This window comes from Rhinolophus sinicus, linkage group LG03 (assembly GCF_036562045.2).
Source record: "Rhinolophus sinicus isolate RSC01 linkage group LG03, ASM3656204v1, whole genome shotgun sequence".
Taxonomy (NCBI): domain Eukaryota; kingdom Metazoa; phylum Chordata; class Mammalia; order Chiroptera; family Rhinolophidae; genus Rhinolophus; species Rhinolophus sinicus.
Window position 1 is genome coordinate 155,761,045 of NC_133753.1, and position 14,617 is coordinate 155,775,661.

Here is a 14,617-nt window from a genome sequence, read left to right on the forward strand (position 1 = left end):
CTTAATTTATATGATTCACCAACAAATAACTAATAAATCAAATGCCCAGATGTCAAAACAACTTAGGAAATATTTTTCATGTGGCTGCTAAGCTCTTTTAAGAAAACTTATATGTTAATTTCAGCATTTATCTGTGACCCAAAGACTCAGCCACACTGGAAAACTTACACACATAATTGAAAACTAACTTTACCCTTCTGCATTCTTCAAACCAATATGTCTTACTACTTTTGATTTCCCCAAAGTTTGGTAAAATTCATTTCAGAGGCAAAAATTGGCCATATTTTGCTTCTCAGCAGGTATGATCTAATCAGAAAAATGCCCCTTCATCACTAAAGTATGTTTGAAAATTATAAACTGAACATTGTATCTCATGTGCAAATCACCACCAAATAATGAATGTTCACAACCACTTTTCATCCTGTACAACTTCTCAAACGTTTCTGTGGGCCATGATTTTGAACAAAAGACCACTTTTATAAAACAGGTAGTGACAAAAAAGTAAACGAACCAAAATTATCTTTTAAGGGTTAAATGAATTCCTCCCTTCATAATTTCAACTTAAGATAATTTAGGACAGAAGGGCTTTTCAAGATGATACAAATTCGTTACTCCATATGCAGTGTTCTTCATGATCCACAGGAAGAAAAATGTCTATTTGAATTTCAAAATAAACTTAGGTTTACGCATGCACAAAACTGACACATTCTACAAAGTATCTGAAGAGAGGTGTCCATTGCTTAGTGGAGAAAAGAACTCCTGCCCTGTCCTTTTCCCTCAAAAGAGAAAGCTATGCCATGAAGACAGAAGAAAAACTGTGCTACCCCCCATCAACATATACATTCTTCAATATGTCTCTTTTCCAAAGCACAAAGAAAACTCCTTATTTTTCGACATATAACCTCGTATGGGTTGCCTCTGTTTATTCCTACCCATCTAAATGCATGCATGAATTTTTTTCAAGGTTTCATTTCTCACCTTTGAAATAACTCTCTAATGTCACACCACATTTTAAACTCAATAAAAAATAAATCAGAGAAAAGTAAAACTCTTTGAAAGTCATTTCCCTCTACCTTAGTGCTTGCTTTGGTCTTGGTGGAAAACCAAGCTCAGAGCATTTAAAACAAGATTTATGAATCAGGCTCTTTAGGATGAATGTTTTCTAATGCGCCAGTGGTTAAAAATTAACTCTGACAGGTGTAGAAGGGCAGGGAGGAGAAAGAGTCATTTATTTTCCACTCTGGACTTGAGGGTGCAATATTAGACTTCAATTATGCTACATTAATATTTCTGAATATATCCATGAAATCTGAAATATGTAAATACACTTATAATGGGTTTCATTCAAAGAAACCCATGTTAAATGGTCCTGTTTTTCCCTTAGTTGCTCTATAGAAATCTACGTTAGTTACCTAAGTTTTAGTAGGGTAAACATAATGATTCAAGAAAACCTGCTGTTCAGCTTTAAATATTTTTAAGATTTTTAGTAACAAAGGAAACAGTGCTTAACCTTTGAAACCTTAGTTTCCCTTCATATTGGGAGAAGCTTTGTTTCACACGTTTGCTGGATGCATTAAATGAGTTGTTGCGTGAAAGTGCTTTGAAAGTGGGGGAGTTTATCAAAGAATAAAAAACAATTCATTTGGGTTATTATTATACTGTGCCCTGTTCTATGCTAGGAAGAGCTCCAAAGGAGAAGTGGCCTTTCCTTGAGAAATGTGGTGGGACAGATGAAACTACTAGGAAGAACTACAGGACAGGTAAGTGTAAGAGGACAAGGGGCTTCAGGGCATAAACATACTGAATGGGGCAACAACCTACACATAAGTAAGGGCTGGGGGGACCTACGTGGGCACAGATGAAGTGAATGGTACTGTTTGGGGCTGCTGTGTACAGTTGTACATTTTGTGCACTGTGTAAAGTTACCTGGGCAAAGTGGCAGTAGGAGCTGCCATTGGAGGGCCTGGGCCCCTCCACTCACCAAGCCACACAGAGGAAAAGGTTCCTTCCTCCCTCCAAGGAATGCACCCACAGGGCCACACTGCCCTGGGAGTGTCTCTTTCATACTTTGATTAAAGCCCCTACAGGCTCCCGGAGGTCTGGCTCTGCTGGCTAGGGACCTGGGGTCAGTGGGGACAGTGGGCTGACAGGATTCAGACAGTACTCACTAGGAAAGGTGGATTGATGAGACAAAGCTGCAGAAGGAGGCCAGCTCTGGTGGGGCCTTAGAAACTAGAGTTGACGCAACAGGCGGTAGAGACATACATACTACAAGTTCATGAGCTTCAGAACTTAGCACCTCATTTCATTCTCCCAACAACCCCAGGAGAGAGGCATTATTCCCATTTCACAGAATGGAGAACAGTTTGGAAAGGCTGAGTTACCTGATGATAAACTTGGCAAATAAGTAGCAAGAGCTGAGATTCAAACCCAGATCTATTTGACTCACATTGTTCTTTCCACTGCACAACCAACGAAGGGAGGGCCTTGGAGCCTTATCCCAAAAGCTATACAAATTGTATGTGGCTCTTTACTCTATGTGACCCAGAGGTGCAAATTTCACATATTTTTAGTTTATTACTTGCTGGAGACTTCAGAGGACTGTTTAACTGGTCACTAAAAGCAGCACCATTACTCACAAACCCAGGCAGCAGATAGAGCAACAGGCTGCAGCCTGGGGCTGGTCCTCCCGCAGACCCGGTTCTGACACACACAGGTTGGGTGGCAGCAGGTGATACTCTCAAGCTCTGTGGGCTTTAGTTTCCTCGTGTGCAAACGAAGAGCTAGACAATGCTTTCAACTCTCAAGTGATGCTTTTTATGATACTGTCACTTAAAATATGTACTGCTCTTTAAGATCTGATAAAACTCTCAAGCCATTATTTTTGTACTTTGCAATTTAACTTGAATAAATCTTTGAAATTCCCTTGAACTGAAACCCTATTTCTCCTTCCCTTATTCAAATTGTATCTATTATTCAAAGCCCATTTCAAGTCTTATTTTTTCTATGAGCGTTTTCTGCCTATGTAATTGCCCTAAAAAGTCACCAATCACATCTCTAAAATTCTTTTTGTACTTACAGCTCGTGCCCTTCCTCCTGATATTTAATTAGACACTATGTGCTAATGGGTCCTGTTTGAACTGACACACAGCCTCAAACATCATCAGTTCTGCCCATTGTTTCAAGTTCCATCTGCTAAGAACTAGCAAAGACGTCTGCCTGCCCCATAATAGTCTTGTTCCCCTCTCCTCTCCCACAAATATCATTTACATATTCATTTCCATTCACAACAATAAAGTCATTGCAAATAAGTGATTTATGACCACTGATAGAGACATACTGGTGTTGTGCTTCCAAAGTCCTCTGGTGCTAGAACATGCTGGGGCAACAATGGAGGATTCTACAAAAATGTCACATTACTACCAGGCCTAAGAAGTCATTTCTCTAACCCAGGGTGTCCTGCCAATCATTTGCACTACAGCCATTCCTGAACATGAAAGTGTTCAGAATGAGACGTTTTTCCTGGGGTGGGTAGCCTATTTTCACAAGTGAGAGACCCTGAAGCATCCGTTTAATTCCAAAGGGCCCACACAATTTCCAGAACAGCTAAGAGGTATCACACAGAGGGAAAAATGGCTCCAACTAGGGTTTAAATTGACATGGATCCAAATTTTTGAAGATGCTGCATGAATTCTGTGATGGTCTAGCAAACGTTCAAGGCTTTATCATTCTACAACAGAATTGATGGAATCAATCCGCCTCTGCAATTGGCACACCAGTTCCTTATAGAAGAATGTAGGTAGGGTCTATGGCATACCAAGCAGTTTTAGGTGCGCATTATGAAACTGGTTGCAGATGAATCTTTTCTTTGGCAGAATTGGGCTAAAACTGATAAAGACGTTTAACCAGTTTATACCAGTCAGGCCCATTAAACTCCACCACTGACCCTACTATACTCCACAGAGTAGAAATTCTCAAAAACTCCATGTGATCAACTCATTTGTGGGTATCTGGCATCTCTTGTCTGGCATTCAGCTTCCCTGCGTCACCTCTCCGGAGGGGCAGCCACTGAGAAGACCAGGACCACAGCCTGGCCCTGCCCCGCCAGCAGGCCCCGCTCTTGCTAGTCTCTGAGACAGACTGCCGTGAGTCGGGAAGAAGTGAAAGATCACAGCCGGGCCTTTGGCCCAGAGTCCTCCTTTGTTTCTCCTTCCCCACCCATGGGACTCATCCAGGGATGGTCATCAATGAATGGCTCAAGTGCCAGGTTCCATACCTGTGGCCAGGCAGCAACTTAACTGTTTGTCTCCTTGTACTTGCCCCCAAAGAAAGGAGAGTCTGTGAGATGGATCCTTTCAGGGACTTTGGAAAACTTTGTGTTTGCACCACACGGCTCCGTTTGGCCCCAAAAAGATGGCTGGTCAGCTAATGATAAGATTCCCCATGTGGGGGACAACTCAAGCCAGGCGCAGTCAAGTGGGGACCAACAGGAGAACCCACGGGGTTCACAGAGGTGGGCACAGCCCCCCACTTTCCCCAGGCTAAAAAAAGCCTCTGCCTCTGTGGCTGCATTCCTTCCCAAAACCTGCAAGGGAAGTGATTCAATGATGTGCTCTCCATCTATTCATATGCATATAGGTTTTGTCCCTTGGGGAAGTTGAGACTTAAGGTGCAGCTGCCTGCAGGCAAGGGTGATTGACTCCAATGGTTTTCTATTATGATGTATAGGACTCACAGATCTTGAGATTGACAAGCTTTATCTCCTTTGCTTCCCCACCTAACTAATAAAAGCTGATGCTAGGCCCGATTAGGCACCACAGCCCAGACCTTGAGGCTGCCGGTCCCCTGGCCCTGGCACTTTATTCAAGGCTACTGTCTTTTCTTAACCCTGCGCCGCCCTCCTCGCTCCCTACAACCCTCGTTGTGCTGGACGCGACAATACCTGTTCTACCTGCTCATCACAGGGCACTTCTAACCCATCACTGCAATCTTTCCTACTGAGCCCAAGGCGGCCTCTGAACACAGACACAGCTCCACCATTCATTAACAAATGACTCCAGCGGTCACCGGAGATGAGACCTTTGTGGTAGCCCCTGGACTCAGGTCCCAGGCCATACCTTAGACAGACTTCTCTGATGCAGTTTACCTACAAGTCAGAGTCTCCCTGCTGAACATCCTGCTTGTTGTGGTTTGGGACATCTGGAACACTCTATTCCTGCCTTAGGTACCACTTCTGCTGCCTCTCTGACCTCTGGATACCATATTGTGAGCCTGTCCCCGGAAGCCCTCCCCAACACCCGCCTCATTTATCCCAATCCTACAGGTGGGTTTTAAGCATAGGCCCTCGCCTCCCTCAGTCTGTCCCATCCAAATGCAAACAACCAAACCTGGCCATGGAACACCTTCAAAAGCACAACTTAAACCACCACTGCCTGACACTGATGCCTGGGTCCTCAGGCCTGCTCATACAGAGATACATTCAGTCATTTGCATGAGTTACCTATCATAAACAATACACTGATGATGTTTTACTTAACTTCTAGGCATAAATGAAGACCACAAGCAACACTGTTTACCGGTCCCGAAACTTCACCTTAGGACCCTAATCGCTATTCTAAATGGCCAGCCTCTATTAGCTTTTAACCAGTACATATGGCAAAATAAGGCTGTTTAGACTTTCCACAGAAGAAAAATACATCAGTTTAAATTAAATCCACTGCTAACATGGTCTACATTTCATGCTTTGTTAAATGGCTAGTTGAATGCCAGCCTGCTTTCAAAGAAGTGTCTGGCTTGCTTTAACTTGCTTCAGTGAACACCCTGGTTTCATACTGCTTGCATTATTGAAAATGTTTATTTTGACAGACATTTCTCAGCATACCTGCTTCCAAAAAACACATTCCCAAATACTTCAAATTATATAGTAATTATAAGTCCCCTACTTTCTAAATATTAGAAAGAAAAACAAAAATGTCAACAACTAAAATGAACTCCATAATTTATGCAACAACTAGAAGCATAAAAGTTGAGGGGAAGAGAAAACTCTCCCAACAAGCCTCATCTAAAACCAAGATCCCTTAAAATCCACAATGTTAAAATCCAGATAATATTTACCATATACACTACCACTCAGCGATTTTTGTCTTTAAATCACAAGATAACAGTATATCATGCATCTCAATTCTACAAGAAACTTATATAATTTCAAAGGAACTCTAAAGCCGCGACTTTCCAGGCTCTAAGAACCAGACCATGCAAGAATTTTAAACGTTCAAAAGGCATTACCTGGTGCGGGCTGTCGTTCGTTCCATTCTGTTGAGATTAAAATTTCTATAATGTGTATGAGGTGTTCAGTATTCTCCGAGCTACAAAAAAGAGAATTCTGTTAGAAACTTTCCCCCTACACAACAGTCATTTTTCATTTCTGTACATTCAAGTGTAAAATATGCACATGCACCTGTGAACTCATATCTTTAGAATAAGTTTAATGACCAATCAACCTAGGACTACTCTAATCACCCAAAAATACATGTTTCTTTCACTTACCTGGCTGCTGGGAATCTGAAAAGCAGAGGGCTGAAAAGTTCCGAGAGTACTCTTGCAGTCAAAAGATTTTTGCTGGCGGTTTGGGAGAGTTTGAAGAAATGTTTTAGCAAATACTGAAGCGTAAGCCAATACTGATGAGGTATGTTAGGTGACCTAATGAGCTTCTTCAACAGCTGGATATATTCTTCGGAGCTTTGTACTTCTACAAGTTAAAACAAAAAAAAGAGTAAGAGACTGTTTCTAGGTATCAGTGAATAAACACCTAGAAAATGTCTCTTCTTCTAGCTATAGAAGAAGTCATTTAAAACAAAGTCATTAGAAGCAGCAGACAGTACAGTTACTCTTCTCGTCAGAAAAGGCATTGTGAGAAAGTCGAAATCTCAAGTCAAATGGAAATGTAAGAAACTCTTGGTGTAAAAAACCACAAAAGGTTCAGGGTGTGCTGGCAGAAATCTGCCTTCTATTGAGCAGCTGCAAGTGTGATTGGCTACATCGGAGGAGCATCAGATAAGTATCACAGGTTTTGACTTTGAAGGTCACAAACCACAATTTCCTGCCCCCAAAGAACTTGAACTGAGCATCAGCTCCTAAAACTGAGAGTCCTCTTCCCTCAACACTTTTGTAATGGCCACTTGAAAAAGATGAGAAGAACCACCCCAGTCACCAGGTCTTGTCCCAGTTCCCTGAACCTAGATGGAACATGGGACAGGGACACTGTGGCCTTCACTGATATAATGAACTATGTTAGTACTGATAAAGGTTAACAATTAGCCATTTCAAAATGTGGACAGTCTTCCTAAGCCCATGAGAACCGGGGCCTTCTATTGGCTGTCCTGGTAATGGAGGGAAGTTGTGGGGGAGGGGACGAAGGGGTGGGGAAAGGACGGCAAATTTCTACTAATATTTTCTAAAAATTATCTCTTCATATGCAGCACTTCATAGATTTTAGAAGTACAGAAACCCACATCTCAATATAGGTTCAATAAGGTTCTCAGAAGAGAAAACAAACCTTGGGCTAAGGAAATCATTTCATTGTAAACAGCTACTGGAATGACAGGATTTGGTAAGTCCAGGAGATACCGTTTGAAAGCATCTGCTAAAACTTGAACATCAACTGTTTCCAAGTCCACGGAGGCGGCATCTATGATAGAAATATTTAAAAATATATTTCAGACATTTTGAACATTGGTTGGGCCAATTTTCTGAACGTCTGACTTAAATGTGACACATGAAAGGAAGCAATGAGGACAAATACGAGATACTTGAGTACGTATTAACAGGATTTTTCACAGGGGTTGCTCCTGGCATTTCAAACAGAACAATTTTTCTTTGTGTAGTTCCGTCTGTCCCCAACGCTGGAAGCGTTTAGCATGATGGCCCCTACCCATGATGCCAAGAGCACATTCCCAGACGTTCAGGCAACAAAAAATATTTGTCCCCCACAATTCTTATGTTGAAGCCCTAACCCCAGTACCTCAGAATGTGACTGTATTTGGAGATAGGGCCTTTAAAAAGGTGGTTAATTAAAATAGGCCATTAAGGTGGGCCCTAATCCAATTTGACTGGTATCCTTATAAGAGGAGGAAATTTGGACAAACAAAAAGACACCTGGGGTGCATGCACAGAGGAAATGCCATGTGAGGACACAGAGAGAAGGCAGCCATCTGGAAGCCAAAGAGAGAGGCCTCAGAAAAAAACCAAACCTCCCTTGATCTAGGACTTCTCGCCTCAAGAACAGTAAAAAATAGGTTTCTATTTTTTAAGCCACCCAGTCTGTGGAATTTTGTTATGGCAGCCCTAGAAAACTAATATAGTCCCTTCTCCCCCCCAACATTTCCAAATACCTTCTGGAGGGTGGTTCTGCCCTGATTGAGAATGGTCCTGCCTAGGAAAGGCTAATCATATAGTAAAGGTTTCCTAAAACCTCAACAGGAAAACGTGAAATGCAAACCCACAGATTTCCTAAAATCTGAGTTGCTAAATACTGCATCTCAGAATCAATATAAAATTTAATCTAACAGAGTGACTGATTAAACAATAAGATAAAGAATTTTAGCAGTCCTTCTTAAGAATCTCCAATAAAAATAATGGGAACATCTTTAGAACATTTCCCCCTAATACTGACAGGGTATTCAGATTAGCGTACTACTAATCTAACCTGTGGGTACTGAACTCAACTACCTCAGAAGAATGATAAGGTGAGCATATCTGTCCAGTAAATTCTTCAGCTGGAAGAGAGGTCAGGCAATTTAGGAACAGGGTGATACAAAGCAAGTCAAAGTTCCCCTCTGAGAACGTGGGAGAGAAACAGGCACAGTGCCTGGCAGAAAGAAGGGATACTGGGGGAAGGAATGACTACAGGCATCTAGAAACGAGAGGCGTGTGGCTGCTGCTGAAGAATGCACATGAGTGAAATGAAGGTTAACCTGAGGAGAATTAGCGGGAGACCTGGGAACTCAATGGAGAAAAGGTGAACCAAGTGCTACGTGATGAACAAAATGCTGTATTTTAAAACAGGTTTATTAGTTGTGGTGTTAAAAATAAGTTGGGGAGGAGTGCTGCTGGCAGGAAAGGTAACACCAGGTAATTTGAATTCTAATACAACTAGAAATGTGTGAGACATTATCAAGAAGTGACTGGATGGCGTTGTGACCTAGGAGAGAGCGAGAAAGAACCACAGTTCACTGCAAGGAGTTTGAGCATGAGTACGAGATGGTATCCTGGGTCCCGTGGACCAAGAGTGATATTATAAATCACTTCTGCTTGAGCCTGAAGCTACCAAAGTTCCTTGGATACACGCTCATAATCCAAAGTTGCCCCACTAACTGGGCAGATATTAGGAAAGATAATCACACAATACTGTAAAGCTCAGAAAAGACCATCTCATAACAAAAGTGGATAGGTTAGTCTGAGGAAAAGAATTATTAAACTTAAAAAGGTGGAGAGAGCAGGCAAGGGTTAAATCACTTAAATGTCCTACAAAGAACTAACCAGAGACATATCACATCTCTAACAAGCATGGGAAAGGTAATACTAGGTCTCTGCATAAAGGATCAACCTCGAAAGTAATGCAACTGCTAGTGGACTGTCAAAATTGTGTGTGCATCATGACAGGGACATTCCATAGCCACTGGCTATTGGGCAAGCTGCTGCCCCGCCCCCCCCACTCCCCACACACACACATTTCACCCCCTGTATGCTTCATTTACTATGTCTCTTTGCCAGCAAATTATTATTTCTTAATTTGCTCTTCCTATAAAAATGTGATAAACCATTGGATGATGTAGTAAGACAATGAAACACTGAACATTCCACATGTCCCTCCCTCAGGCAGGGTTTCTGCTGCCTTCTCTGCAAGAGCAGTGCTGATGAGCCATAGCTGTCGCAGGACACTTCCCAGAGAGTATACTAACGATGTGCCTCCCTCGTAGACTGAGAGCACGTCAAGGGCACGGACTGCGGCTCTGACCTTCTCCACTTGCTTCCCCCAGTAACCAGCACACACAATGTACCTGTTAAACATTTGTGGGCTGAACTATAAAAAGTCCTTAGAGTAGGGCTTCAGTGAATTAACACGACTCTAACACATGACGTGCATCCCAAAGAGCCTTTACAACCTTTGAATGAAATAACCTTATTTCAAGTCTTTGGGTAAGCCTTTGGCAAGTCTTTGCATAAGCTCACCTTATATCAAATTCCACTAGAGCTGATGACATAGTATGTTCCATTTATTTTATTTTAATGTAACTTCTAAAGCTTCTTGGAGTTTCTGTCTGGTTTCTGCTCGCTCTCTCTCTCTCTCTCTCTCTCTCTCTCTTGTTTTTGTTTTTTATTTTTTTGTGTTAAAGCTCTTCCAAGAGCCATACATGTCTGTCATGATGACTTCTGAAGCTAGCTAGGTGAGAGCTATAAAATCTTTAGGTCTAGGTTAGGTGAGTTTATATGCTCTTCCTCCCCACTTCTCACTGAGTCTACCCATGACAGATAACCAGCAACCTTTCCTCCAACACTTCATCCCTCCTCCAACTGGCATGGTGGCCTCTCCTCAGTTGATCTCTATGTATGTCAGTAGTTCTCCTTTGGGGTTCTCAATTTTGCTATCCCACCATCACCCCCACCAGATATCTGCCAATGTGTGGAGACATGACTGGGGGACAATGGCATCTAGTGGGTAGAGGTCAGGGATGCTGCTAAGCTGCTACAATACCCAGGATGGCCCCCTACGACAAAGAATTATCCATTCTAAAATGTCAACAGTGCTGAGATTGAAAATGCCAATGTTTAAAAATTGAGATAGAACTGACATAACATTATACAGAGAGTGCCAAAAAAATGTATGTACATTATAAGAAAGGGAGACTGTATTAAAATTATAATCAACATATACCGATAACAAAAGATGACTACAAATCACGTTTGACTTCTGCAATTACAAGAGGTGCTCAAAGTGTTACCATCAGTGTCCAGACACTTCTGATTACGGCCAACTACTGCTTGAGCAACGTTGACCAAAGTGTTCACTTGTATACATTTTTTTGTCACCCCTGGTATTATTTTCAGGTGTACAACAAAATGATTCTGTATTTGTATATATTGTGAAATGATCACCACAATAAGTCTAGTTAACAAAATTTTTTTCTCGTGATGAGAACTTTTAAAGAAAAAGCCTGATTTGGGTTAAGGGAAACCAATACAATCAGGAGAAAATTGACACCATTAAAGTTCAAATGAGCCATAAAAGAAATAATTCATTTTAGGGCAATATAGTAGGAAAAAAGGACTTCTGGAGTCAGAACAATTTGTGTGCATGTCACACCTCTGCCTGCAGTAGTACTAGTATTTAAATCACAAGGTTAATGTATGGATGAAATAAAATAACCCAGTAGGTGTTAATAAAAGTGGGCTGCTGTTTTCCGTCTGTCTTTTTCAGACACTGGTAATTCATAGGGTTTGTTAAAAAGACTTTTTTTGTTGTTGTTTTTTTTTTGCTTTTTTTAGTGTAAGTGACTTATCTCTGAATTTCTCCCAGGATACAGTATTTTTATGAATTGAGAAATCCTCAAGCTGGAAACAGTCCTAGAGGATCCACTCCTAAATTTAGATAATGTTTACTCTTTTTTTGCTACAAAATTAACTTTTATAGCACAGAATGCAAATGAAACCAGTGTTCTACGTGTGTGTTTTGATCTCAAATGAGGAAGGAAAGTTGTCTGTCAAAATATATGGTTGACATGAATTTTGGTTATTTATTCCACCTCACAGGTGGTGTGAAGATTTTTTTAAAAGCTAAAATGCATCATTGTGTGTTTGGTCACATTTAAAAACTCAACCACTATTTCTCAAGTAACTCCCATTTTATAGGTCTCTGATGTCTAAACATTTCCTGTGACTTTTAACATGTTCAACTTGACCGATTTTCTGACCAAAACATGTATCACTATTTCAATTGGCTAAGGACAAAATTTAGTGTTTCCTTTATACCCTGGTAAAGCTGTTAAAAATAAAGAAAAACAAGTCTTTCACCTTTAGTTTTCTGTCTGTCATCTTCTAATGACCTACTCTGTGGGTAAGACAGGAGACGCAACAGTAAAGAGGATATGCCCTGTATTTACATGAAAGACTGGTTTCCATGTACAAAGGGAAAAAATGAAAGTTGAAAACTTTTTTTTAAAGCTTCAATGAACATTTGTGCAGTGCATTTCAAGTGAAACTATTTACTGCTAACAATCTAATCTCCTTTTTCCCCAGAAACATCTCTTCTAAAAATTTTCATAAGATGCCTCATTTTGAAGCTGCCTCACACTTCGAATTTTGGTTTACTAAATATCATGTGGGTATTCTTTGCATAACATATCTGAAAGAGCGTCTTCCAAACTAGGGTTCACTCTTTTTGGTTCAAACATCCAGCAGTTAAAAAATGTGAGGCAGAAAATTATTTTCTAAAACAAAAGTGTTAGAAGGGAATGAAGGACCTGAGAGCTTCTAGAAGTTCTATAGAAAAAGACTTGCTAGAATGATTGATGATAAATAAATTTATTCATGTTTGTACAGTTTCATTCTGTATGGCAAAGGAAGGAGGGGACAGATGGTGTGTTGCAGCTGCTTGTACCCACTCACAAGGGCCAACTGTGTTCAATTCTGCCCAAGTTAGAGTTCAGTGACAGTGTTGGGAGCTTGAAATTCACCACGGAGGGAATATTCACACCACAGAAATGGGCAAATCTGACAAACCAAAGCTCTCACCCTCTCCCCTCAGAGAGTTCGTTTACCATGGTGTATATAGCACACTATGGAATATAACAGTATCATAATGTTACTTAATGTAAATATTACATGAAAAAAAGCAAAGAAAAAGGAAGACAGAAAGAAAGGAAAGGGAAAGGAAAAGGAAAAAGAGAGGGAAAGGGAAAAAGGGAAAAGTTCAGAAGAGACAACTGTTAAATGACATAGCCTTATAAATATTTTTTAAACTGATCCAGATGAATTAGATGTAGCCAACTGCAGGGTCAGAGAAAGATGGAAGACATGGAGAGCCAGAGAAATCCCAAGAGGTTGCTTCTCTTCTCTGTAATTCCGGCCGGACGCAGAGGCTCCTGGCCATGGTGCCGGCCAACGTGTCTGCAAGCAGGCATGCACACAAACCCCAACTCAGGCGGCAAACATCAAAGGTTGGCACTGTTACCATAATAGGGCAGAGGGAACTGGGCCCGATTTCTGAGCTCCCTTCAAACTTAGAACATTGCATGGTTAAGTTCAAGTTTTGGGTGCTTTACCTGAAACAGAAAGATAAGACCTCTTTCCCATTTGTATTTCTATCTCCGTGACACTCACCACAATCAAGAAGCTGTCGTAATTCTGCTGGGTTGCTGGAGCTCTGTGTTCTGTATAGAGTTGAACATTCCAGACCTGGGACACAAAACAGACTGAGTATGCAAAACACAGCTCTCTGGAGAACCTGTGAGCCTGCTGCCAGAAAGGCTTTCCAGTTTCCATCCGGTATCTATTCTAGATGTGGACCAAATATTCTTGGAAGTCCACTCCTACTATTAATCTTATCTGGCATGTCAATCATTTTGGCAAAATCATCTGGCCACAAAGGAGCAACTTAATTTATTAAATGATGGAGAATTTAATAGTTTCCATACAGTAAGTACATGTTAATATGGAGTTAGAAATCAGACCCAGGGTATGTCCCCAGTATACAGCAACAAGGAGTGTGCATGTGTAGCACACGTAGGAAGAAATGTATTTAATGAATGCCCAAGAAGAGACAATACATTTTAACACTGCACCCATCAGATTACCTTTCTTTTCAATGGCTTCCACGAGCTTGATAAGAAGAGGTGGAGCAATGTCAGGAGGGGCAAACTGCTCTGCAAGATCCGGAAGGCTCGAAGCTGCAAATACACAAAACCCTCCAATTATGTTTAATCTGCGGTAACCAAATGCATCAGATCACAATGGAGGAAGTGTAAATGCAGAGTACTTCAGTTCTGTCTGGCAGTAGCAAACACAGGCCTGAGTAAGAGAGGCTCTTCTCTGGCCCTCCTCCAGTTGTGCCTCTTCCCACAGCGTGATGAGTGTTGGGGGCCAAGAGAACATAGCCTTCTTCTGTCCTAGGGCACACTCAGAATAATTACCCAGAATCCCAAGTCCCTTGCCCCAGCGGTCTCTCAATACCTCTTCCCCTGTCTATCCTCCCCAGGGCAGATCTGCCCGTTGGGGTGCCCCTTTTGGTCCAAGGAGTGGGCGGGGGCTCAGGGAAATGGAGTCTGGACGTGCAAGGCCCCTGCAAAGCCACGTTCTGGGGCAGAACTCAGAGCCCAAGAAATCTGAATTCAAATCTGGCCTCCTGCTCATTATGAAGAAATAACTGTTCAGGCAGGAGGATAGAACAGATTTTATCCAATCGTTTGTTAACGTGATTTATAACTTTGAATTACTCAGACACAGAATATGTGGGCCTTCTTTTGTACTCTTGTCCCAAGCCCCAAAAATGTCAGGGGTGGGCCCAGGATCAGATCTGGTAGTCAATGCACACGAGCACTGAGCACTTGACACTCAAGTTAAG

General features: G+C 41.5%; 1 protein-coding gene and 1 long non-coding RNA gene across 4 annotated transcripts in view; one reads left to right on the forward strand and one right to left on the reverse strand.

The window, feature by feature from the left end:
• Positions 1-14,617, reverse strand: part of PIK3R1 (phosphoinositide-3-kinase regulatory subunit 1) — an 86,470-nt gene that overhangs the window by 15,384 nt on the left and 56,469 nt on the right. For all 3 annotated transcript variants that reach the window (XM_019746040.2, XM_019746039.2, XM_019746042.2), the window contains 5 exons: positions 13,851-13,943; positions 13,378-13,452; positions 7,556-7,687; positions 6,547-6,748; positions 6,286-6,365 (listed from right to left, as the gene is read on the reverse strand). In XM_019746040.2, coding sequence (XP_019601599.2) covers positions 6,286-6,365; positions 6,547-6,748; positions 7,556-7,687; positions 13,378-13,452; positions 13,851-13,943 — 582 coding nt within the window. The remainder of the gene's footprint in view (positions 1-6,285; positions 6,366-6,546; positions 6,749-7,555; positions 7,688-13,377; positions 13,453-13,850; positions 13,944-14,617) is intronic.
• On the forward strand, positions 1,681-3,311 carry LOC141570699 (uncharacterized). The gene is made up of 2 exons (XR_012495112.1): positions 1,681-1,760; positions 3,082-3,311. It is a non-coding gene; the product is annotated as an uncharacterized LOC141570699 (long non-coding RNA).